Source organism: Lissotriton vulgaris, chromosome 8 (assembly GCF_964263255.1).
Source record: "Lissotriton vulgaris chromosome 8, aLisVul1.2, whole genome shotgun sequence".
Lineage (NCBI taxonomy): Eukaryota > Metazoa > Chordata > Amphibia > Caudata > Salamandridae > Lissotriton > Lissotriton vulgaris.
The window spans coordinates 1,312,957,325-1,312,984,445 of record NC_141696.1 but is presented as its reverse complement, the minus strand read 5'-3'; the positions used below and the strand labels follow the sequence as shown (position 1 = coordinate 1,312,984,445).

Here is a 27,121-nt window from a genome sequence, read left to right as displayed (position 1 = left end):
CACTTTACATCTATTCAAATGAAACCATTTATTGAAACCTATTACATCAAACATTGCAGAGTAGAGTTGCATTCTCCCACCCTGAATGGCTCGGTGGAAAGAATGAATACATTTTTGAAAGAAGGAATTAAAACCAATGTGTTTGGTGTGGATTCGGAAGATTTTCTTAGGCTGAAAACGTGGGCTTATTACATTACCCCACATAGCACTACTGAGGTGTCGGCTTTAAATCTGTTGCACAAAAAAATACCCAGAGTGGATGTATGTCTGAATTGGTTGAAAGGTCTAGTTTCTAATGATGTTGGTTATTCTGAAAGGCTGTTGTTGATTATGCTCCATGCAGACAGCAAGCTTCTAAAATCCACTTTGACAGTAAATGCACAGTTAAAGAGATCCCCATCAATTTTGGTGATTGTGTTCCCATTAGGTTAAAAAAGGGGAATAAAAATCCACATCTTTGCTTAAAGTATTGAAATTGTTTCAAGGTGCTGTATTTATTGATGGTGAGGATTGCTGGAGCAGATGTTTGGTGAGATTGACTTTTCAGCAGGAACACATTTTGTAGGATGGTAGGAACAAAAAGGATGCTTGTGAGGTTGTTAATTGGGATTTGGGCCAAATTGATGGTTCTTGGTGGCTGCATGCCGCGGTAATGATTTCTGTTTCTTCAAATTAATTTGCTGATGTTTTTGAGGCAGGGTCTTCAACGATTACAAATTCTTCTTCGATGATTGCCAAATGATTTTGATAGTAGAAGGTGGTGAATAATGAAGGTGCTTTTTTGCAAGATATCGATGGAAATTCATGTCCAAAATCTGCTGGGTTCAGACCTGTTCAAAATGTATCTTTACTAGAAGGAAGCTGATGCACCAGCAGTATATGAAGTGTTATATGTAGTGTTATGTTCTGTTATATTAGAGTGTAAGTTGTTTTCCTTGTGCCATGCTTATCTTGAGCTGTGTCTCGAGAGGTCCTTTCTTTAACGTGCGTTATTTTCTTCTCCGGATGGTTCTGTTCTGAAGAGCCTTCTCCGGCAATTGCTGAACTCCATCTTTACCTGGAGGATCACAGGACATCTCTCACCTTTTGCTTAACCCCTTAAGTGCTGCCGTCGGCCAACGGTCGTCGCGAGCACTACCTTGCCAGTGCTGCGCACGACCGTTGGCCGACAGGCCAGCGCTCGTTACTCTGGGTATACTGGGTGCTGAACGTTCGACGCAGCTAAGGTGTTAAAAACACTTGTTGAAGTTGCAACTACCTTGTACAGTTTTTCTCTACAGACAGCTACAGTGAAACAGAGCTAGCTGTCATTGAGCCCATTTTAAGTGTCAGAAAGTTTAAAATGGCTATGAGACGGGAGAGGGGGGTACCTTACCTCTTGTTTACCCAGTATTCACTTGCAATGCAAGGACCGCTACAAGGAAGTTCCACTACAAGTGATTCACCGTGAACCTGCTGTAACTCTTTTGGCTGTAATGTTAGTGAAAGCCAAAAGAGGTCCTGATGAAGGCTTTTTGGATCATGGACACTCTTTCCAATACATTCCTCTTCGCCTCTTTAAACAAGAGGTATTTGATGATCAGCTTAGACACAGACAGACGTCTATGATTGTGTATCGGTTTTCTCTGCCTCCCCTGGTCTTACTGTTTCTGTCATCCAGTATTCGATAACTAACAGGTTGGGCATACCATGATAAATAAACCATAAAAGCACTATGGGGCACCTTAACAAGGAACCGGGAATAGGGATATCCTTCTTGATAGCCTATGGTGGATTTAGCCATGTAATCCATCTCCCATTGGATTACATGGCTAAATCTGAAAATTAGCAGACGTAAAAAAGCAGCATTAACCGTGGTTAGCGCTGCTTTTTTTGTCTCTAACAGGGTTAGCGTGAAGCTTGATAATAGGAGAAATGTCGCTTAGCGACATTTCACCTATTATTTTGCTCTGGAATGCCCACTTTGCATTTCATTAGAGATGCAAGGGGAAGCGTAGTGAAAAAGAGTGCTAACATGCGATTTTGCATGTTAGCACCCTGTTGTTGATAGGGCGATATTTGTATCTCCGCTTCTTTGGCTTTTAAAGCCAAAAAAGCGGAGATAAAGCCCTTGTTAATATGCCCCTACATTTTTTGGTTCTAGGATGTTTCTTTCTTCCACTCATTAGTGCCCACTTTTTCCAGTCCTTTTTCTTCTGCTTTGTCAACAAAATGTAGTAGAAATCTGGTAAAAGGCACATATTCTGTAGCGATGTGTCCCTATCTGCTTTCCTTGTCATACCTCTACTTGTGTACACAAGGGGCCCTGCTTGATGCCAGCTATCATTTCTTGTACTTCCTTTGTCTAAAGGGAAACTATATGGAGCATATTGTTTGCCCACAGTAGCTGAAGCTATATTACATTGGTTACCTTGGGTTACATGATGAATGCTTATTCATATTTCTGAGGAACGAGAGGTGGTATGAAAACATACCAAGTAAAGAAAACGAACGCTAGACTGAATTAAAATAATGGTATTAGCGAAACTGTGACAGCTAACAATACCACAGTGCATCAGTGCCCGAGTGTTTACAGTCACAGAGCAGTGGCGGCTGGTGACTCACAAGTGGTGAGGCATGCATACTGTACTTACTGCTGCTACATTAGCATGGCTTATGTCTGCAATTTTTATGCAAACTCTTCCTGACAGTATTGCCGTGCTTTAGATGATCACTAGTTACATAACACAATCATTCTTAATTGGGAAATTATCATGCATCATGGTGTCTCAATCAATTAGTAGATTGTGGACTGAGTTACAGTTATACTCATTGAACTTTCTCTCAGTTCTTGTTGCCGTTTATGTACAGAGCTCATAAAAGGTTTGATGCCCTTTCAATGCATGATTCAAGGCGACAAAGAAGGTGAGGTGGATTTTTTTGGGGCCTGTCTGCAGAGCTTTTATGTACAAATCACATTTCTGGCTTATCATTACAAACAAGGGTATGGGAAAAGAGAAACTGTTTAAATCACAAATCCCTTGCCTAATCATTTTACCTCGACGGTCGATTTCATTCTTTACACTTTTAAATCCATCTGCACCACGATGCCTGGCTGTAGAGAAGAACTGAGCATGCGGAGCCCTTGGAAACTAAGCACCATGCATCTCAGCTAATGCAAGCACCTCTATCATGATGTTTATATTTTTAAACTGATTAAGAGCAGTGCGAGGATTGGCTGGGTCAGGCGAACACATCGCTCAGTCCGAGACCGATGGGGCTGTGTCTCTGCATCCCTATCTACCTGACAGCGATGACTGTATGGCAGATCTTACATCTGTGCTGAACCAGGCCAATTCTCATTCCCATGCCTGAGCCATTTTGGACTTACTCACGTATCATACACTGATGACATTATTTTATTCAGTCAAACCAAAGTGGGTTTACAAAAATCACAGAATACATTTGTTAGCTATGCAAAAAAAAAATCACATGGAGCACGGGTACTCATAGTATGGCACGCAAGCCGCCAGCAAGCCTTTCTTGGCGGCCCGCGGACCTTGCAGACATTGTACTTGTGTTTTTTTTGGTGTGTTTTTTTAAAGATTGTCAGCAAACACCGCCGCAGCAGCGCGGACTCCGAGAGACTCTGCTCTATGGGGGTTGGGCGATTCTAGCAATAGTCACAGTGGAGATGCAGGGGCGCTAAGAGGTGAAATACAACAAAGCCTCATTCACAAGTAAATAGTCTGTTAAAGACCTGTGAAGTACTGGTGTGTGGCTGTGTGTGTGCCCGGGAAGCTGTCTCAGCCCAGGCTGCCATGGGGGGGAGAGTGTGGGGGAGGGAGGTGACAGAGGGCGACAGACAGAAAGAGACAGAGGGAGGGAGACCGAGAGAGGGAGACAGAGACAGACAGAGGGAGACAGAGAGAGAGAGAAATAGAAGGAGACAGACATAGAGAGAGAGGGAAGGAGACAGAGGGATGGGGACAGAGGGAGGGAGACAGGGACGGGGACAGAGGGAGACAGAGAGGGTGACAGACAGAGGGTGACAGACAGAGGGAGGGAGACAGAGGGAGACAGACAGAGCGAGGAGGGTGACAGAGGGAGGGCAACAGATGGAGGGAGAAAGATAGAGGGAGACAGATGGAGGGAGACAGAGGGAGGGAGACAGACAGAGGGAGGGAGACATAGGGAGGGAGACCGAGAGAGAGGGAGACAGAATGGGCCATTTGTATCAAGCCGTTTTTGAATCGCAAAGGCCGAAATTTGCAGAATTTCGGCCTTTGCGACTCGCAAACGGACGTTTTGCACATTTTGGAATGTATGAAACATTCCCAAAATAGGAATTGCAAACTTGTGCGATTCCTTATTTTTCCATAGCATTTAGTGAATCGCAAATTTGCGATTCCTAAAATGCTATGTATGTAGCAATTTTAGCTTGCGAATTTTGTTTAAGAATTCGCAAATTACCACCAACTTTCAGTTGATGGTAACTTGCGAATTCTTCCAGAAATGCACAAATTGGCATTTTTAATGGTAGCATATGATGCGCACACATGCCCATAGGGCATGTATGTGCGCCATATGCACACACATGTTCTTTTCAGGGGTGCAGCAGGGTGTCTTTGAGACACCCCTGCACCTTTGCAATAATTCTCAAATCGCGATTAGCAAATTGCGAATTCGCGATTTGAGAATTATTTTGCATTCATTTCTATGGGCCTCCTGGCCCATAGGAATGCATGGGAAATTATTCCTTAATTGCGAATTCGCAAATAAGGAAGCTTTAGGAATCGCAAATAAAAAGCGATTTTGTTCATACATACCATTTTGCATTTCCTAAATAGCGATTCCTTAAAATTCGCTATTTAGGAAATGCAAAATAGTTTGATGATACATATGGCCCAGAGAGAGGGATCAGAGGGAGGGAGACAGAAGGAGGGAGACAGGGTGGTAGATAGAGGGAGGGAGACAGATAGAGGGAGACAGGCAGAGGGAGACAGACGGAGACAGACAGAGGGAGACAGAGGGAGACGGAGGGAGGGAGAGGGAGTGAGACCGAGAGAAAGTGAAGTACTGGGGTGCAGCTGTGTGTATGCCTGGAAGCTGTCTCAGCCAGGCTGCCACAGAGGGGGGGAGGAGGTGGCAGAGGGTGACAGAAAGAAAGAGACAGAAGGAGGGATACAGAGGGAGGGAGACAGAGGGAGGGAGACCGAGAGAGGGAGACAGAGACAGACAGAGGGAGACAGAGAGAGAGAGGGAGACAGAGAGAGAGGGAGACAGAGGGAGGGAGACAGGCAGAGGGAGAGAGAGAGGGAGGGAGACAGAGGGATAGGGACAGAGGGAGACAGAGAGGGAGACAGAGGGCGACAGACAGAGGGAGGGTGACAGAGGGAGGCCGACAGACAGAGGGAGACAGAGGCAGACAGACAGAGGGAGGAGGGTGATAGACAAAGGTGGGGATGCAGAGGGAGGCAGACAGACAGAAAGAGACTGAGGTAGGGAGACAGAGGGTGAGAGAGAGGGAGGGAGAAAGAGGGACGGGGACAGACGGAGACAGAGAGGGAGACAGAGGGCGACAGACAGAGGGAGGGAGATAGAGGGATGATGGCAGGTAGAGGGAGACTGAGGGAGGGAGACAGACAGAGGGAGACAAACAGAGGGAGACAGGCAGAGGGAGGGAGACAGAGGGAGGGAGAGTGAGGGAGACCGAGAGAGAGGGAGACGGAGAGAGGGAGACAGAGGAAGGGGAACAGAGGGAGGGAGACAGGGAGAGGGTCAGAGGGAGGGAGGCAGGCAGGGGGACAGAGGGAGGGAGACCGAGGGAGGGATACAGAGACAGACCGAGGGAGACAGAGAGAGAGAGAGGGAGACAGAGGGAGACAGACAGAGGGAGACAGAGGGAGAGAGAGAGAGGGAGGGAGACAGAGGAAGGGAGACAGACAGAGTGAGTGAGACAGAGGGAAACAGAGGGAGACAGAAAGAGAGAGGGAGAGAGGGAAAGAGAGAGAGAAAGGGAGGGAGACAGAGAGAGAGAGAGAGACGGAGGAGACAGAGAGAGGTAGGAAGAGATAGAGTGAGGTAGACAGAGAAAGAGAGATGTGTGTATGCCGGGTCTGGTAGCTCAGTGAACGAGGGCGTCCGCTACAGGGGCCGGTGTTCAACCTCATGGTCGCAGGTTATTTTTCTTCTCTAGCCCCGCCCTCTTTCCCACTGACCCCACCCTAACCCTTGCGCCCCTCTGCCACACACCACACTGTAAATATGGCCCGGGAGAGAAAGTTTGTGAGTACCCATGAGTCCTGGAGACAAATGTTGGAAAAACTTAAACACTGTCACTTAACATCTCTCTGGATCGTGCACCTAGATTCCTATTAAATTAAACTTACCTGAAGTCAGTAGCACACTATAAATACTTGGGTCTATACCATTCTAGCCTCTTTTAACCCTTTCCCTGCTGCCGTCGGCCATTGGCCGACGGCAGCACTACCTCCCCAGTGCTGCCGTCGGCCAATGGCTGACGTGGCCCCATCTGCGCACGGAAACGCCCGCACCGTGGCGGAATTACCACCGCGGTTAACGTGTTAACTGTAATCGCCTAAATGCCAACTAATGCCAACAATCACATATGCAAGCATGGTGATGAAAGGCCGGGATGCAGAAATACTGGACAAGACACAAGTTAAAATATTTAGACGAGTATTCAACTTACCACAGAGTACCTCTCCCTCACAAATCGGCCTAGAATTTGGCCTCATTAAACAAGACTTACCCAGAAGTACAGGAGCAATAAAAAACTGGTGCAAAAGTATCCGTTCTCCTAATTGCCTAAATCAAGCCTTATGGTCAGCACTTCAACACAATCAGTCATCAGAACACCATAGGTACTTGTATACTTCCATCAAATCATTAGGTCTCAGGAATCTCTGGGCATCAGATGCGACCTATGATACCTTCAGATGGGCAACAAACAGAACTACAAAAATGATCTCCATGCTGGCGGACAAAAACAAGTTCAGCACCCGTTCAGATGCCTGGATGATAATAAAGCATTACACCAACTTATCTGCTTCCCCATACAAGCCTACTCCTTTTCCCAGCACACATAAAACGCAGATTTCTCGCCCTACGTGTGGGAAACATCCTAGCGTTAGCGCCCATGCCAAATGGAGATACACCGGCCAGACAGTATGCAGCATTGCAACGATAAGGAATAAGACCTTATACATTTGACCTGTATCTGCCCAGGACTACAAAGGCTTAGACAACAATAATTGAAACCTTGTTTAAATGACAGACATAGACAACCATATGTTGCTACTGTTATGGTTAATCGAGCCATGGCATTTTACGGAGTGGCCGCCTTACATATTGACTCTCTTTTATAATATGAATATTTACATTTGTGATTATGCCACGTACTACAAGTCCCTGTTATTTATTGGTTTTATTCTTTGAAATGTTTTTAATGCAATAATTTTTGGCTGGTATTTTGATCTGTGCTTTTATGGATACTATATATCCGAATAAAGATTATTGAATTGAATTGAATTGAATACAAACATACAGGGAAGCCATAATAGCATGTTTCAATCCTAGAGATCCCCAGCTAAACAGTGAACTCCTAAAGCTTTTAAACATACCCTGTCGTGATTAGCCAAAAGTAATCAAGGAAACGTGCACCGGACTATGCAAACCGGTCAGTGATTATGTTTGACCTCCACACTCCTTAGTTGAAAATTGTCAAAGGACTTAAGAAACAAACACTATTGATGGCTGGCTACCTTAAATTAGAAAGTGCTGTTTTATTGTCGGTATTTATTTTGCATTCATAAATGCTTCTTTATGTTCAAATCCACTGGAGCGGAAATGTTTCTTTCTTTTATGTACTCTTATCCGCACCATTGACTGTATAGTGAAAGGATGCACAGAAATCAATGACATTATGGCATGACAGGAAAAGTTATCCTTTTAGATTCATTTTGTAAGATGTAAGTAAATATAATGTGTTTGTACTTTTGTAAACATTGCTATGGTTTTAATTAAATAAAACAATACAAATGTTACAGCAATGACTGGGGAAGCCTGGACTGCGCATGCCTGGCTGGCCACAAGCAAAACACCAGTCAATCAGACATGTGCAGTTCAGTTACACAGCCCGAGTGGGGCGCCGCAATACACCAGGCCTATTGTCTGCCAGGAGAGACAGATCCCTGGTGGCCCCGCCCCATAAAGGGTGAACAATGAAACGAATGGCACGCTATACAGGAATGGGTCTGGGACAAATAAAGAGTACATATGTGGGCTGTAATGGCTGACAAGCAGAGGGGCAATGGTCCTACGCCTCTCTGGAGATCCGGGCCTGGTCTGCAGCTTCAAAGCACTTTAAATCGTGTTGTTAAGCAATTCACTGGTTCCTGATATAGTTATTTTTGAAGGGAAAAGGCTGAGTAAACCATCTATGAATTAAATCTGCATCTTATAAGTTACTAAAAAATCTCAGCAGCAAGTGAGTCATAGCAAAAGGAAGGAATCAAGACATTATTTACTGTATTACATAGAACAGACTCAAACAGCATCAGAGGGCAGGGAGAGAAGCTCATGCAATATGCTATGTATAACATATAGAAAAGATAGGGTTCACACTTTAAGTGGGATGAAGTACTTCTTGCTGTACATTAAAAAGATATTGGAAGTCACTACGGTATTCCGTGATCCTATAGAGGATTGAGGCCGAGGACAGAGTTCATTTGCAAAGTCACCGAGCTCCAGTTGTCTTGAAATGTCCTTTGGATGATTACCCCACCTATTTTCCCCAAACTCTCTTTTGAACCCTAGACGACCTGCTTATTTCAATGAAATATAATACACATCTGTAATCTAACTGCGGAAATAAACAAATCCAAATAAAACTTGTAATTCGTTGCAAGCAAATATTTTAAACAGTTTGATGTGTCACATGCAAAGCCTGCAGTAGATTACGAAGTGTAGTAAAATGCAGATAGAATGATGCTTTCCTATAAGAAACTCCAGCACAGCAATAAATAGACATCTACCATAAACGTCTGTTTTTCATGGTGACGTTCAGGGGAAAAATACATTTCAAACTTCTGAGCAGAAAAGCAAGTTAGCCCTTTAATTGCTTCAGTAGTACTCGAATTCTATTCAAAGACCTTCCTTTCACACCATGGCGGCTCAGGCAGGAGGTGGAAGATGTGTGGCGCAGCAGCCAGGGTGCCTGACTCTGGCCAACAGGGTTCACGGTTCAATCCCCGACGGCAGGTTAGCCCATCACCATGCGACTCTGGGCAATAGCTTGCTTAATCTTCCTGACAGCCCCCAGCACCTGGACACCTCTCCAGAGGTAGCTGTGCACTTTACAAATGCTGGCATTTCATTTCATTACTGATCTATAGCAACACGTGATTTATATGGCTCAATTACACCACAATTGTGTCTGTAATCGAGTGCCCCTCTGCTTGTCAGCCATTTAGCATTACAGGTGAGTAGGGAATGTAATAGGAAAATAAGCTGTATGCCTTATACAGTTATTGAGGCTTCCATGTGAAATAAAGCACATATTCAGACAAGGCACTTTGAGAAAACAATTATTGCAATTATTGCATCAAAAGTATTCCATCTGACAGAAAGCATGTAGAGGTTGTGCATCAGACTATGGCAGACATGACCGCAGCAGAACTCATTTCAGAAACAGTATTGCAAACTTTGTGTGCTGCCGCAAGGTCATGTGGCTTGTGACGTTGTACGTAGTGCGGCATCCTAGCGGCAGCATTGTAGCTCTGTATTCTGCTGACCACACACTCACTGTTTCTCCTGTGCCCCCTTAGAAAGGGCGAGGTCTTTACTGACTCCACTAAGTACAATAACCCTTGGACAGGTTATTTACCCAATGTGACTGTTAGAAATTTGGTTTCTGGTTGGCAGAAGTAGGCACCCTATGCAAGCAGGGACCACAATCCTAGTCAGGGGAAGTCACAAACACAACCCAAATTAACTTCGGCTCATCCTCTGGTAGCTTGGCACAGAGCAGTCAGGTTTAACTTAAGATGCAATGTGTAAAGTACTTGGTCAACACTTCAAACAGTAAAACAGTGCAAACACCACACAATAAGATGCCACTTCTGTTTGGACAAATAGAGCTTAATTTAATGAGCAAAACAAGACCGAAATGCCAATACTCCAATGAGTGGAACCAGAGTTATGGATTTATATATTTTGCTCACTTGTAATGTTCTCATGTATCAGTTATGTTCCTACTGTGAAGCGCTCTGACACCTTCGGGTAAAGTCCGCGCTATATAAAAACGCATAAATAAATAAATAAATAAATAAAGATTAAATAAAAATGTTTTGCTTCAAAGCATAAACCGCCAATCGGGGCTACCTGGATTCACTAGACCGGGTCATTCAAAAACTTCAGGCTGACTGCAATGGAGTACGGTTTGTATCCTGCTGCAAAGTACCTTGTTTGCATCGTCGACGAAAATCTGATGCGTGGAACACAGGAGACGATGTGTAGTCGATCCTCTGGACGTAGGAAATTCACTGATTCCGAGCAGCAAAAAGTTGGAAATCGACAAATCTGTAGGTGATGCACTGCACCTACTGCAAAGTGATGTTCTCGAACCTGGCAGCAGCTGCAATGCATCATCGAAGGAGATGTGCTGGTTCCGAGTGGCACAAAGATGGCGATGCATGGATTTTGACAGTTGCAGCACTTTAAGAGCCCGGGCCTGGATTTGCACCACTTAGCAGGTCAAAACTCTCATTTGGCAGAGTTCAGGTGCTCAAGGTAGATGGGTTGGAAGTCTTTCATGGCCCTGAGACTTCAAACGGGAAGCAAGCCAGCAAGCCCTTGGAGTCTGGGTTTTGACAGATCCAGGTCCAGTCCTTCTCACTCCCAGGCAAGAGGTCAGCAGGTCAGCACAGCAGAGCAGGAGTCTAGCAGAGTGACAGTCCTTTCAACAACACAGGAGTCTTTCTTCCTAGCAGAGTAGCCACAGGTCCAAAAGAGTACTGAGTTGTTGGAGTCAGAGGTCCAGTACTTATAGCCAGTTGTGACTTTGAAGTGAGGGAGCCATCAAAGAGAGCCCTTTGAAGTGCACAAAGTCTCTTCACTTCCTACCCTGGCTCCAGACTCAGTACAAAGGGTATGCAGCCCTTTGTGAGGGGAAAGGACACAGGCAATTCAGGTATAAATGTCCGCTCCTCACGCCCATCCAAAATCTAATTTCACTATTAGATTGGGGAGACGCCAAAATTCGGGGTCCCATGTCGTCCCAATTAGAAATTACACTTGTAAAATTTAACAACATAATCTCCATGTTAACCTATGGGAGAGCCAGGCCTTGCAGTAGTGAAAAACAAATGTAAGAGTTTTTCACCACTAGAACATGTAAAACGTAAAAGTATATGTGCTACTTTTTAACACACTTCCCTTAGGCTGTCTAGGGCCTACCTTAGGGATAACTTATGCGTATTAAAAAGGAAGGTTTGGGCCTGGCAAGAGGTTTAACTTGGCAGGTCAACATGACAACTTAAAACTGCACACACAGGCTCTGTACTGGCACATGTTTAAAGAGCTACTTAAGGAGTGGCACAATCAGTGATGCAGGCTCACTAGTAACATTTAATGTACAGACCTGGGCACATGTAGTGCACTTTACTAGGGAATTATAAGTAAATTAAAAATTCCAATTGTGGATAAGCTAATATTACCATGTTTTAAGTAGAGAGCACATGCACTTTAGCACTGGTTAGCAGTGGTAAAGTGTGCAGAGTCCAAAAGCCAACAAAAACAAAATCAGCAATCAGGGTAGAGGGAGGACAAAACCTTTTGGGGGTAACCCTGCAAAATGTGCCATTTCCAACTGTGACAAATATTTCATTGTCCAGGTTGTTCATTTTAAAATGAGGTATAACATGGAGAATCTATATTTAGCTCATCAGATTCACCATGTTTTTCCTTTATTTTTGGACATTTTCCCTAGAAACATTTGATAGATGTGACCAGAAAGATTGGGCACAGGAAAGCATCGGAGTAAAAATTATTTTAAAAATCACAAATATGACACTTGCACAAACTCCCGTTTGTGCAGAGGAGTGCAGAATTTCCCCAAAATTCAGATCCAAGGCTTAAGTCTTCGATTGGATTTTAAGTGCATACAGTTGGCTTACTCCTGAAGACCTTCCTGAAGATCATCTTGTGTCAAGTACATTCATGATACATGAATCCTGCTGACTACAGACTCCATTGATTTTCTACTGAGACAAAGACGATCACCATCTTGGTATTTTCATTAAGTGGCATTTGTTTTCCCAATGGTGGAGTTTTTCTTTGTGATTGGTGTGAGACTTTATCCTGTATGAGACTTTGTCCAGTGCACGACATTTGTCTTGTTCAGTGAAGTCCCCGCACAAGACATTGCCCTGTGCTATACTGTCCTGGTGTGAAACATTGTTTTCCAGTTTTTGAGGTTTTCTGATCTATCACACTTTTTTTCTGTAATGTTGCTGGTAGTACCATGTTTCATATTAGCAGATATTGTACTTTGATAGATTTACTGGGAAAAAGACGCTCCATGTTTTACCAACATAATTTCTCCTGTTTTTTGAGGAACAGTGTACACCCATCTCCCAGATGGCAAACAGAGGGGCATATTATCAAGGGATTTATCTCCGCTTTTTTGGCTTTAAAAGCCAAGAAAGTGGAGATAAAATTATCTCCCTATTAGCAACAGGGTGCTAACACGCAAATTCGCATGTTAGCACCCTTTTTCTCTACGCTTACCCTTGCATCTCTAATGAGATGCAAAGGGGGCGTTCCAGAAAAAAATAATAGGAGAAATGTTGTTAAGCGACATTTCTCCTATTATCAAGGATTTCGCTAACCCTGTTAGTGATAAAAAAAGCAGTGCTAACCGTGGTTAGCACTGCTTTTTTTACACCTGGTATTTTCCTGACTTAGCCATGATATCCTATGGAAGGTGGATATCATGGCTAAGTTTGTGAGCCCCTATCATCAAGCTAACACCAAACTTTGAGAGATTATCGTTGGTTTTCCAGCGATAATCTCTCAATTGGCAGTTAGCTTGAGGATTTTTATCACTACTGAGATAAACCTTGCTAATAGCAAGTTATCTCTGCGATAATTTCCGGCGATGCTTAGCGTTAAATATTTCGTTGCTAAGCATCGTTAGCGGTAAATATCGCAAAATGTTGGTAATATGCCCCAGTGTTCCCACCAACCTATACGCCCAGAACTTTAGGCTTTCTTCAAATACATCTTGCAGCCTCCCATTTTTCTGTCACCTCTTATAGTACTTTCAAAAGTCCCCATCCATCAGTGCACATTTATCATCCTGACAATTTCCCCTTTGCCCCTGCAAATTAACCAATACTTTTTTCTTTTTGGAAACAGATTTGGGGCCTCTGGGCCCAAAGGGCACTTCAAACTGCCATATGGTGCTCCTCATATGCACATTCGGTGTGCCCTGAGGTTGGGGAGACTCGTCAGTGGCCCTACCTCCTTGTAGGTTATTAAATAAAGTTCTAGTTCTTAGAAAACAATACCTCCAACTGTGGCAGTCAGGTAGCGCTTGACTGTGACAAATCCACAAGTTCAGTCTGAGAGGGCCGGATTCATGAGTACACCCAGTCCAGTATCTTGGATGCGTAAAAAATCAAAGATGAGATGAGGTGCAGGGGAGATGAGGTGCAGGGAGAGATGGTGATGCGTTGGTTCCTTACTTCTGGGCAGGATTGTTGGCAAGTTGGTGCTTGGGGATAGTGCATTGCACAAAGGAGGCGAGACGTCATTGTAGCAAGGCGGTGCATGGTCGTTGATACGCTAACACCTGGGAACGATGCGAGGCGCAGGGAAGTTGATGCATCAGTTGCAGGTGCATTACCTTGGTTCCTTACTGCTGTGCAGTATCGATGTTGAAGTCGGCAGTCAAGCCACCAGGCCTCGGTTTTGCAGCATCGAGGTCAAACCACTGGGCCACAACTGCGGCTTCAGAGTGGTGCGTCAAGGACATCGGCAGCGTAGTACTTGGGACTCCCATAGTGGCAGTTCTTCAGAAGAGCTGCGGCACCGTCTGAGCCTGTGTTGTATTTCACGGTCGTTATGTCAAGTGGGGACCACAGCTTTAGTGTCAGCAGAGGCACAATATCAAAGTTGCACACTGGCCTTGGTTCCGTAGTTTCTCAGCATTGGTATTTTCTTGTAGCATGGACACAACTTCCAAGAGCTCAGAGACTGAGTCTGCACCACTTGGCAAGTAGGGCTCTCAGTCGATGAGCCCAGGTGCTACAGGTGAAGTCTTTTATGACTGTGCGAATTCCAACAGGAGGCAAGCTAAATTCAAGACCTTGGAGAAACTTTAGAAAGCAGAACGTATAGAGTAAAGACCAGTCCTCTCACTCCCAGGACAGGAGCAGTAGGTCACCACTGCAAAGCAAGTAGCAAAGTGACAGTCCCTCCTGTAAGCCTAACATCTCTTCTTCCTGTCAGAATGTTCTCAGTCCAGAAGTGTTCTAAGTATATGGTGTCAGAGGTCAAGTAGTCATACCCCTTCTAACCTTTGAAGAAGGGAGATTTCAGAGAAGGGTCTTTGTATTGCACAAGACCCTACCGTTCCTGGCCCTGGCTCCAAACACACTACAGGGAGTGGAAACGTTTTGTGTGGGGACAGGCACAGCTCTATTCAGGTGCAAGTGTCTGCTTATCCCACCACTTTAGCTCAGGAAGGCTCATCAGCCTGGCGGTGAGCCATCAGAATATGCAGGGCACACCTCAGCTACCTTTGTGTGTGACTGTAAAGAGTGGATTCACAAAGCTCACGGTCATCCAACTCAGATGTGTATTCAAGGTAAAGGCAGAGGCACAGAATGGTAAGAAAATCCAGACTTTCTAAAAGTGGCATTTTCAGAACTGTAATCTAAAAACCACCTTAACTAAAAGATGTGTTTTTATATTGGGAGTCCAGAGACACCAAACTCCAATTTTCTCACTACTCCCAATTGGAAGATACACTGGTACAATGTTGCCAGGCTGCTCCAATGCTACCTATGGGAGGGATAGACCTTGCTGTAGTGAAAAACAAAGTTAGTAGTTTTTCACTACCAGGACATGTAAAACTCACGAGTACGTGTCCTGCATCTTAAACACACCGCACCCTCCCCAAGTGGATCCCAGTGGCTTAGCTTAGGGGTGCCTTATATGCAAGAAAAGAGAAGGTGTATTAAACTTGTGCTCCTCCCAACATGGCCATCCGCGGTCATTAGTCTTTTCTAGATAAAGTAGGAGGACAAAGCTCGTCCAAGAGGGAACAAAGGTTGTCCCAAAACAAGGAGCGGACAAAAGTCGTCCAAGAGGGGACAAAGGTCATCCCAGAACAAGGAGTGGACAAATCCCGTGCAAGAAGAGACAGAACAAGGACTGGACAAAAGTCGTCCAAGAGAGCATAAAGCCCATAACTGGTATTGCGACCAGAAGCAGGGCAGACAACCCAGAACAGGGTCTAACCTTCCACTTCTGGAAGCTGGTCAGGGAGCTCTTGACCTCGACTGAGAACCAGGAGGAGACATATGTCCCACGGTTTGGACAGTGAGTCCGGAACCGAGAAGAAGCTCCTGCAACGGGGACTCAGTGCCCCTGTACTGAGATAAAGAGTCCAGTATCAGAAAATGAAATAAAATAAAATATATATTTTTTTCTTGAAGTGAGAGTCCAAAAACAAAATCTATATCTGAGGCCCTCCAACAGAAAGACGCAATACAGAAGAAAGAGGTCAAGAACCGGTTAGAGGGATCCGGAACCAGACTGGGACACCTAGTTCAAATTTTGAAATGCTTCAACAACTTTGATTGCTGATCCAGGATGGCCAGGTCAAAACAGCAGTTTAAAACGGCACGCATAGATAGTGCAGTCCGTGGTGTCTGGCTTGTACCAAGGGTGGTGAGGCACACCAAAAAAATTATAATATTATAATATTAAAAACATAACTGTTCTTATCAGCTACACACATTGCATTCTAACAGAGAATTTCTTTCTTTTCCTTCCGACATTGATTTCTACTATGTTATATTATGGTCCATTATATTAGCGTTACAAAGCGCTGCACACAACCAAATTCACTTTACTGGCGCAATGTACAAATACACATCATAAAATGGTAAATGAGTTTTAAACTATATTCTTCCACGCGAACTACTTCACCTCCCCTTGAGTAATCCCCAAATACCAATGTTTTGTGATGTCAACTTAAAAAGAGTGGGAGAAGTATCTAGACTAAGGCCCCTCCTATATTGGGTGATGCTTTGGACTCCTGAAGAGCTGAGGTCACACAAAATAGCAGTCGAGGAACTGCTAAGCCTCGACAAAGGCCTCACCTTCCCGTGTTTCAAACACACAGTGGCCGCTCCACTAAGGTGGAGGAGCTTTGCCCCACTGCTGAAAAGGATAAATACAATGATAATAACGTATACATTTTGTCATTGTATTTTTCCATTGGAAGTCAGTGGCTTGTATGGCGGGGCAGAGCTGGGCAGCACAGGGGGAGGAGTGGTTTGCACTCCCTAAGTGTGCATGACTGCTTGGCCGGCCCTTTTGGGCTGGCCAAGCCGTCCTACGCACTATGCACATTCCCCCCAAGGCTGCTTTACACCGCCTGGTGAGGAACATACAAAGCCTCCATGTAACCATCTGAGCGCCAAACCACGGCACTCAGACCAATCATAATGCTGCATTGCAGCATTGTGATTTACTATGTGGAGCCAATCACAATGTTGCATTCCAGTGGTGTGATTGGCTCAGGGGAGCTTGCTGCCCGAGTGCTTCCTGTTGTTGCTGCCAGCTGGGACTGGAAGAGGAAGTCTTTTTTATTTTTTTACCTCCCCCACTCCACCTTCTCTGTCTGGTAGCAGCCGCTACTGCAAACACGCCCGTTAATGGTTCGAAAGATTGCACCTTTAATCCTTCTGGTCAGAACCTGCATTACTGGCGGCTACTTCTTAGCTGTAGCCAAAAAAAACTAATTGAGAGTATATCCACATCAGTCTTTGTTGTAGGTCCTCTCTTGGTAGGCTCACTGAGCAATTCCTGTTTACTAAGGATCTGCCCTCTTATGAATCTTTTCTTGATCTCCCACTCCAACAATTAGCGAAAAACCTTATATTTAAAATGTCACTACTACACACTGGAAGTGAGGTCATTCACAGCACTATGGAGCTCTAATAGGAGCGCTGTTTATTCACCTGTATGCACTTTGTGTCCGCTATCTGCGAATGAAACTATTACCATGTGCTATTTTTCTGTTCAGCATATGCAAAGCCATAAGGAAAATGAATACACCCACTGTGCAAGTATTACAGCTTTCGGAGATACCTGGGGGCAATGAGAATCTTGAGGGAAAACACATCCATTTACACTGTTTTTGCTCCAAGTACGTTTTTATTCATGGGGGGCTTATGAGGAAAGCCTAAGGTCTCACATTCTATACCAGGAGAAAACGGTTGCTTGCACTGGCTGCTTCTTTTGCACATGAACGTGTTTATTACACCTTGCTGTGTTATAAGAATTGTTTTACAAGTGTTTTTATGACAGATTTTAATAGATTTTACATGGTCTTAACATTCTCAAAACATTGTATTCTAATGATGGTTTTATTGCTTCTAAGTTTTAAGGAATCAATTCTCTGAAATAAACTTTATACTGATGCTAGGCTATATTCTTCCAAGCTTAGCTATTCATAAAATCTGTTTGGAATGCAATTGAGAAGAAATTTTCTAACAAAGAATTTTAACCGAATACCCAGTTCCTTATTTTCATACAGATACAGGTGACAGTAATTACCCTAGTGTGATGGCATAAACAATGCAGCAATTAAGCAGAGAGACAGATGAATGTCATTTGTGCAATGTACATAGGCAGCGTTCACTGCATTGATTGCCATGTGATGTCTATTAGCGAGGCCTCTCTTTATGCAGAACCCATGCATAATGCATAGACTCATCTCGAAATCCATTTGCGGTGTTTTAACAGTGCTCCTTAAGCAAATAGGCGGCAGCGGCCTTTGCCCCGTGAAGGATGCGATCTGGGATATGTAGATAACCAGGGTCCCAGAACTGATGTTCACACCAACCTCTGTTCTGAAATAGAGAGAGGCTAATGTGCAGCTCAGCAAATGTGTGGTCATTAATTGAGACTTGCAAAATGCACTTCCGTTTGGGAGTTCCAAACAACTATGTGCATATACTCGCCATTTTAATTACATCCATATAATTAGAGGATCCCCAATGAATTCTAAAGTATTAGGATGTTATGCATGCCTAATTGTTAATTTCTTTTATTTTTTGAGCAACATTAACATTTCTTACAGAAATGTTGCAAATGGAAGACAGAGGTGAGAAAGAACACACTGAGTGACTGAGGTGTTGAGCAAAGGTGCCATTTTCATTCATATAAACAGCAAATGCATTGTAAGAGCGTGTATGCAGCAAATCACATGTATGGATGGCGCGCGGACGGAGTATAATAGAGACGATATAGGAGGTTCCAGATCTGGATCTGATACAGGAGGGATTCTACTGTCACTTCCACACACTAATGGGGCAAGCGAACTGGACTGTCAGATGCTTAGGAGCAGCGTATGACAGTGGCATAACTGTGGGGGGGGGGGGGAAGAGCGGTCTGGCCCGGGTAGCACTTTTTGGGGGGTAGCGGCAAGCGCAAGATACGTTTTCTCTCCCTTGTTGTCTGTTGCCTCCACCCACCGCTTGTCGTCATCTGTCACCCCCCCCCAGCTCTTACTTCCACTCGCTGTCCAAAGACCTTGACAAGCTCCGGGATCGACCCAGGCGGCAAAAGGCCTAGCTACGCCACTGGCTTCTAATAATGCCCATGGATCAAAGGGAGGCTTGTGGAGGTGGAAGGTGGATCTACCTTTCATTGCTGATCTTCAAGACGTTGGCTCAATGCGGAGAAGATGGGTAAACAGATCAATAGATTTGCCATTTACAGAGATTTGCACAACATTTTGAAAGTTCAGATCACAAGGTAGTGGCTCTTTTTGCACATCGCTGTAACTCTGTCCTTTTTAGGTCTCGTCTAAGGCATTGCTTTAGCAATGCTTTGGCCGAGATATTAAGTAGAGGAACTCAGAAATGCTCCCAAAGGCGGATTGCCTACAGTGCATGTGTGTGGGTTTGTGCACATCACCCACCATTTGCAGCCTATGACCCTCTCTCCGCACTCATTTGGTTTGCTTGCAGCCAGCATCAGACTTCAAACACTTGAAAGGAATCTGCTTGGGTGCTCTTACTAACATAAATTGACCAGTCATTGTCACATAGCTTCACAGGAAAGACCAGCGACGCCATATGGACAGCAGGCAGCCACAATACATCTTCCCCACTACTCTTAAAAAAAACATGACACTCAAAAGAAAAGTATTCTTCGCCGAGATTATGAATCTTTTTGTTCACATTCCTAGATTCTTATTTCCCAATCCCAGGAATTACACTTGATAAGATTGTACACATTTGTGCAAGTGGCTCATATGTGTTTCAGTCAAAGGTGCAAGCTGCCAGGAGAGAAACATAACAACTGCTCTGTATACTTTGCAGAGAGGCCAAGGTTTGGATAGCCATGTAGTGTGAATAGCATTAGGAAAAGTACAGACATGTTGCATCAATCTAAAAACTTTAAAAATTCACACATTAAATTACTTTTTGATTACTGTGAAGGTTTTACCCTTGTTTGATGTAGCCTCACAAGGAAGCATAGCGCTGGCCTGAAATAAATGGTCATTTTATTTTATTTATTAATCTACCTCACTCACTGCATGTGCTCTGGTGTCCGATTTCACCACTCTCCTTGAAAAAAAATTCAATAGTTTCAATTCTGAGGATGCCCAAACTTGTTGTTTCATATTGTTTGCCCTGGCTCTTCTCTTCCATACAGGCTCACTGTTGTTGCTCGCTGCTATTGCTCCTCTGAATTTTGGCCTAACTCCAACCTCCTCCCTCGCTGATCTTGGATCTCGACCCCCTCCTCCTCTTTCCTCTCTCCCTCGCCTCTCCCGCGCTTACTGTTCCTGTCTCCTATTCATTCATCTTCCTCATCCAGTTATGCCATTATGCCATGTTGTGTAATTATGCTGCCATAATAGCGTGGGAACACAGGAGCAATGCAACCAATCAGAGCACAACTGGCTGTTGCTTGTGGAAATTGTGGTTTTCTCTCTATTTTTATCGCAAAATGCTTCCTTGCACCAAAAAGTGACTCAAGGATGGAATTCACACTAATACACACACAACCCCACACACACACAACCCCATAAACACAACCCCATACCCACAACCCCACGGCCCACGCACACAACCCCCCACACACAACCCCCCCACACACACACACACAACCCCACACACACATAACCCCTCCACACATCCCCACACACACACACACCCCACACACACAACGCCACACACAACCCCACACAACCACCCCACACACAAACCCACACAACCACACACACAAACCCACACAAGCACACACACAACCCCACACAACCCCCCCACACACCCAGACCCCACACACACAACCCTACACACACACACAGACACAACCCCCCACACACACCCACAACCCCACACACACAACCCCACACACACAACCCCACACACACACATCCCCACACACAACCCCACACACACAACCCCCTCACACACACCCACACACCCAACCACACACACACACCCACACACACACACCCCACCCCCCCACCCCACACACCTCCCCACCCCTAGCCCCACACCCCACACACACAACCCCCCACACACAACCCCCCACACACACAACCCCCACAAACACAACCCCCCCACACATACAACCCCACACACACAACCCCCTATCTAACTATCTATCTATCAATCAATCTATCTATCTATCTATCTATCTATCTATCTATCTATCTATCTATCTATCTATCTATCTATCTATCTATCTATCTATCTATCTATCTATCTATCTATCACCCTCACTCTATCTATCTATCGCCCCTCACTCTATCTATCTATCACCCCTCGATTATCAATCTATCTATCTATCGCCCTCACTCTATCTATCTATCTATCTATCTATCTATCTATCTATCTATCTATCTATCTATCTATCTATCTATCTATCTATCTATCTATCTATCTATCTATCTATCTATCTATCTATCTATCTATCTATCACCCTCACTCTATCGCCCCTCACTCTATCGATCTATCTATTGCCCCTCACTCTATCGATCTATCTATCGCCCCTCACTCTATCGATCTATCTATCGCCCTCACTCTATCTATCGACCTCACTCTATCTATTGCCCTCACTCTGTCTATTGCCCTCACTCTATCTATCTATCTATCTATCTATCTATCTATCTATCTATCTATCTATCTATCTATCTATCTATCTATCTATCTATCTATCTATCTATCTATCTATCTATCTATCTATCTATCTATCTATCTATCTATCTATCTATCTATCTATCTATCTATCTATCTATCTCTCTCTCTATCTATCTATCTATCTATCTATCTATCTATCTATCTATCTATCTCCATCACTCTATCTATCTATATCCCTCTATCTATCTATCTATTGCCCTCAATCTATCTATCTATCGTCCCTCACTCTATCTATATGTCTATCGCCCTCACTCTCTGTCTATCTATCGCACTGACTCTATCTATCGCCATCACTCTATCTATCTATCTATCTATTGATCACCCTCACTCTATCTGTCTATCGCCCTCACTCTGTCTATCTATCGCCCTCACTCTATCTATCTAGCTATCGCCCTCCCTCTATCTATCTATCGCCCTCACTCTATCTATCTATCGCCTTCACTCTATCTATCTAGCACCCTCACTCTATCTATCTATCGACTTCACTCTATCTATCGCCCTCACTCTATCTATCTATCACCCTCACTCTATCTATCTATCGCCCTCACTCTATCTATCTATATATCTATCTATCGCCCTCACTCTGTCTATCCATCTAGCGCCCTCACTCTATCTCCCTATCTATCTATCGCCCTCACTCTATCTATCTATCACCCTCACTCTGTCTATCTATCTATCGCCATCACGCTATCTATCTTTCGCCCTCACTCTATCTATCTATCTCCCTCACTCTATCTATCAATCTCCCTCACTCTATCTATCAATCTCCCTCACTCTATCTATCAATCTCCCTCACTCTATCTATCTATCTAGCTATCGCCCTCACTCTATCTGTCTATCGCCCTCTATCTACCTATCTATCTATCGCACGCACTCTATCTATCTATCGTCCCTCACTCTATCTATATGTCTATCGCCCTCACTCTCTGTCTATCTGTCGCACTCACTCTATCTGTCTATCTATCGCACTTACTCTATCTATCGCCATCACTCTATCTATCTATCTATCGATCACCCTCACTCTATCTGTCTATCGCCCTCACTCTATCTATCTAGGTATCTCCCTCCCTCTATCTTTCATCCTCCCTCTATCTATCACCCTCCCTCTATATATCTATCTATCGCCCTCCCTCTATCTATCTATCTATCTATCTATCTATCTATCTATCTATCTATCTATCTATCTATCTATCTATCTATCTATCTATCTATCTATCTATCTATCTATCTATCTATCTATCTATCTATCTATCTATCGCCTTCACTCTATCTATCTATCTATCTATCTATCTATCTATCTATCTATCTATCTATCTATCTATCTATCTATCTATCCCCCTCACTATCTATCTATCGCCATCACTCTATCTATCTATCTATCGATCATCCTCACTCTATCTGTCTATCGCCCACACTCTGTCTATCTATCTATCGCCCTCACACTATCTATCTATCTATCGCCCTCCCTCTATCTATCTATCGCCTTCATTCTATCTATCTAGCTATCTATCTATCGCCCTCATTCTATCTCTATCGCCTTCACTCTATCGCCCTCACTCTATCTATCTATGGCCCTCACTCTATCTATTTATTGCCCTCACTCTGTCTATCTATCTATCGCCCTCACTCTATCTATCTATCGCCCTCACTCTATCTATCTATCGCCCACACTCTGTCTATCTATCGCCCTCACTCTGTCTATCTAGCTATCGCCCTCACTCTACTTTTATTTAAGTATTCATTAATTAAAAAAATTAAAAGCAATTGTTATTTGTAATATCATTACATATAAGTCACGTAAATACAACACATATTGCGTTACAAATGCTATATGTGTCACATTTGCGAAAGTTAAAAGTATTGGCATTGTAAATGACAAAGGGCCAGATGTAGGTAAAAGTCATTTACCGATTTTTAAATACCGAATTTTACCGATTCGGTATTCAAAAATCGGTAAATGAGATGTAGGAAAAAAAATCGGTAAAAAAAAACGATTCGGAAAAATTCGGTATCGGACTTTCGTTAGTTACCAAATCGGTATTTACCGAATCGGTAATTTCCGAATCGGTAATGGCCATACAACCCTATGGCCCAAAAGGCCCATAGGAATGCATTGGAAATACCGAATCGGTAAATACCGAATCGGTAACTACCGAATCGGCAAGCAAGTAAAAGTGAAACTAATGAAAACAGCCAATCAGGTGGCACCACCCTCCCCCACCCTACCAGGGAGTGGCTACCCAGGCAGCTGCAACTCATTAGAAGGTTCTGGAGAGGCAGTCAGAGCTGAGCAGAGAGTCAGAGCAGCAGGGAGAGTTTTGTGTGAATTGAAAGACTGTGATAATGGCAAGCAGCACTGAGAGCCAGAAGGCTGAAAGAAAACGAAAAATTAAGTTTAGCAGCATGGAGCTCTGCAAGTACTGGTGGAAGAAGTGGTGAGGGTCCACAGACAGCTCTTTGGCAGGCAGTCCCTCACTGTTCCAGAGTCAGCCAAAAGAAAACTGTGGACTGCCATCGGAGAAAAGGTGAATGCTTTGGGTGTGACCCCCAGGAGCATAGAGGACCTTAAGAAAAGGTTCTACGACATCAGGAGCCTCACCAAAAACAAATGGCAGAGATCCACAAGCAGGCTGATGTCACCGGTGGCAGCAGGAACCCAGCGCCCCCCCTGACTGACCTGGAGGAATTGGTGGCCTCAACCATCGAGCCGGACAGTGTTGTGGGAGTAGGAGATGTGGACAGCTCAGCCAGAGCTACTACAAAAGGTAAGAGGCTGGGCGGCATGACACACCCAAGCAAACAGCTCCCCGTTAGCCTTTGTGTACAGGCCAACCCCAGTCCAGTACTGCTAGCACCATACATGAGCAATGCATTATGGGAAATGTAGTCAGCTAATGTAGGACCATTTGTCAGTGCACAGAAATCAGCAAGGCACTGAAAGCAAATGAGAGTAATGAAAGTGAAATGTGCAATGCTTTTATTGAAGTGACTGTAAGACATTTGCACTCAGTTTACATACGCTTCTTTATACCTAGGGGCAACATCAGGCAGTGGAGCATCTGCTTCACAAGGGACAGCACCAGCGAGGGAGGAGAGTGTGGTGGCAGGGCCAAGCACCATAGATGCCTCGCAGGAGGAGGAAGACAGCACTGCCATCTTCCATGAGGATGACCCTGTTCATCCCTTCGTGTTTCCCCACTCCCCACAACTATCTCAATCCCCCCCATTGGTGTTCTCATCTGAGAACTCCCCATCACGGTCCCTGCCTGCACCTGCTACCTCACCAGCCAGGAGGAGAATTGTGGCCCCAATGAGAGTCATGGCGGGAGCTGAGGGTGAGGCACCAGCACCCACACCAGTCACTCCTGCTGCACAGCAGTCCACCCAGCAGCCCAGCACCACTCGCCGCCGCCAACGCACTCCCAGCAGTGCAGGTCCACCTGGAGAGGGCACTGTGTTCCGTGGCCTTGAGGGGATCATGGTGCGCATCCAGCGCATGCAGGGTAAATCTATTCAGGCCTGCCACTGCCAATTCCGGACCCTCAATCTGCAAATGGGAGACATGGGCAAGGGCATAAGTGAGTTAGTGGAAAGCAACAGGGAGGTTGCAAAAACCAACAGTGACATTGCATCTGGAATGCTACACATGACCACCGCCATCAACCAGCTGTGTGCAAAAATGGAAACCATCAAGCACACAAGGCGCAGGGATGCGCGTGTGCACAACAGGGCAATGAACCGGCTGGCCACAGCAACTTCCCAGCTATGCCGCAGAGGTGTGAACATGCAGGAGAGCCTAACGCAAAACACCACGGAGGTAACCAGGGGCATGGCCAGGATCACCAGTGCCCTGGAGGCCATGATCATCTCTAATACTGCTGTCAATCCTGCCCTGGACGTGGCTGAGGCAGAGGACAGCAGTAGCCGCAGCAGCCTGGCTAGCACTGTTGTAGAGCCACGCAGGAGCACCAGGCGCTCAGCAGAGCCTGCAGGCCATGCTGAAGGGAGTGAGCAGCATCCCAGTGGCACTGGGAAGCGCAGCCGAAAATGACATTGACAGTGTGGGTGAGGCAACCCGGGGCATTACCAGTCCCCACCTTTAAATGAATGTTTTTCTTTGTTGCACATCAGTGCATGAACGTTGTGGCAACATTAAATTTAGTATTTCACATTCACAAACTGTCTGTATATCTTTACTCACTCAGAAATAGTTGTCTGTAATCTCCTCACGTCTGTATCTGCCATCACTTGGTGTTGCCACTCCAGCAGGTTGTGTTTCTGGCACAGCAATGTCTTCATCATGGTCCTCGTAGTCTGACAACTCCACCTCAGTGCCCTTCTTCACCGCAAGGTTGTGCAACATGGCACAGGCAGCAATGATCTTACAGCAGTTGATGGGGGTATACTGCCTTGCACCTCCACTCTTGTGCAAGCATCTGAATCTGCTTTTCCATATGCCAAAGGTCCGTTCTACTACATTCCTTGTGCTTTTGTGGGTCCGGTAATACCTCCTCTGGCTGGGTGTTGAGGGGTTGAGATAGGGGGTCAGTATGAATGAGCGGAGGGCATATGCACTGTCTCCTAGAAGGATAAGGGGTAACATTACTCACATGCATACATGTACTTCACACTGCTATTGTTATTATGGGGTCTGACAATGTGTCTCACCTAGGAGGTATCCTTCACCAAATTCCCCTGCCGTAAGCCCTGCATAGATGCCGCTGTTTTGAAATATGTAGGAGTCGTGGGTACTCCCAGGGAATTTTGCCACCAGGTCAGTGATGGTGCACTTTGCATTGCAAATCACCTGCACATTGATGATGTGCGTTGACTTCCGATTCCGTTATATGTATTCTGTGTCAGCAGGGGGGCAAATGGGAATGTGCGTGCCATCAATGCAGCCAATGATATGGGGGAATCGTGCCATCTGGTAGAAGTCTGCTTTTGTTTGTACCAGTTCCGCATGGGTTGCAGGAAAAGAAATGTATTGGTCCATCCTCTGTAACATGGCGTCAAGGAATTGGTGGAAAAACCTTGACAGGCTGCTCTGGGTCACCCGACCTACCGCAGCAACCACACTCTGATAGCTGTCAGACGCAAGCAGGTGTAGGCTGCATAGTACCTGCACTGCGTGGGATAGCATGTGCCCTTGGGGTGGTGTGCTCCAACAGTGGTTGAGGGTCCCTGATGAGGTCCAAAATGGTGTCTGAGTCCAGCCTGTACCTCTGGAGGATCTCTGCCTCTGTGAGCATAAACAGGGTGATCCTCTGTCTGCAGACCTGCTCCTCTCTTTGCCATTCCCTCTCTCCTTCCTGCTGTAGCCGTAGCCGTCTTGCAATGACATAAAATGCCGCCATACTGCAAGTTGAATTGCATTTTGGGTCCTTTTTTATGGGTTGCAGTTGGTTACCACCTGATTCCAATCCATGGTAAATACCGACTCTTAAATACCGATTTTGAGGCTAATTCGGTATTTCTGTGCTTCCCTACATCTCAAACAACGTTTTTGCCACTTCTTATTTTCCAATTTGGTATTTTACCGATTCGGTAACTCTTCCGATTCGGTAAATATACCGAATCGGTATATTTACCGATTCGGTATATTACTGATTCGGTAAATTTACTGATTCTGTGTTTTTTCCGATTCGGTATTTTAC

The 27,121-nt window shown here is 44.9% G+C and overlaps 1 protein-coding gene across 3 annotated transcripts in view; it reads right to left on the bottom strand.

Annotated features, from left to right (window-relative positions):
* Positions 1–27,121, bottom strand: part of GUCY1A2 (guanylate cyclase 1 soluble subunit alpha 2) — a 1,137,327-nt gene that overhangs the window by 197,889 nt on the left and 912,317 nt on the right. The window contains exon 8 of one of the 3 annotated variants that reach the window (XM_086933481.1): positions 2,980–3,000. The exons of the other annotated variants lie outside the window; for them this stretch is intronic. Within the exon in view, the coding sequence (XP_086789607.1) occupies positions 2,980–3,000 (21 nt within the window). The remainder of the gene's footprint in view (positions 1–2,979; positions 3,001–27,121) is intronic. 3 annotated transcript variants of the gene reach the window in all.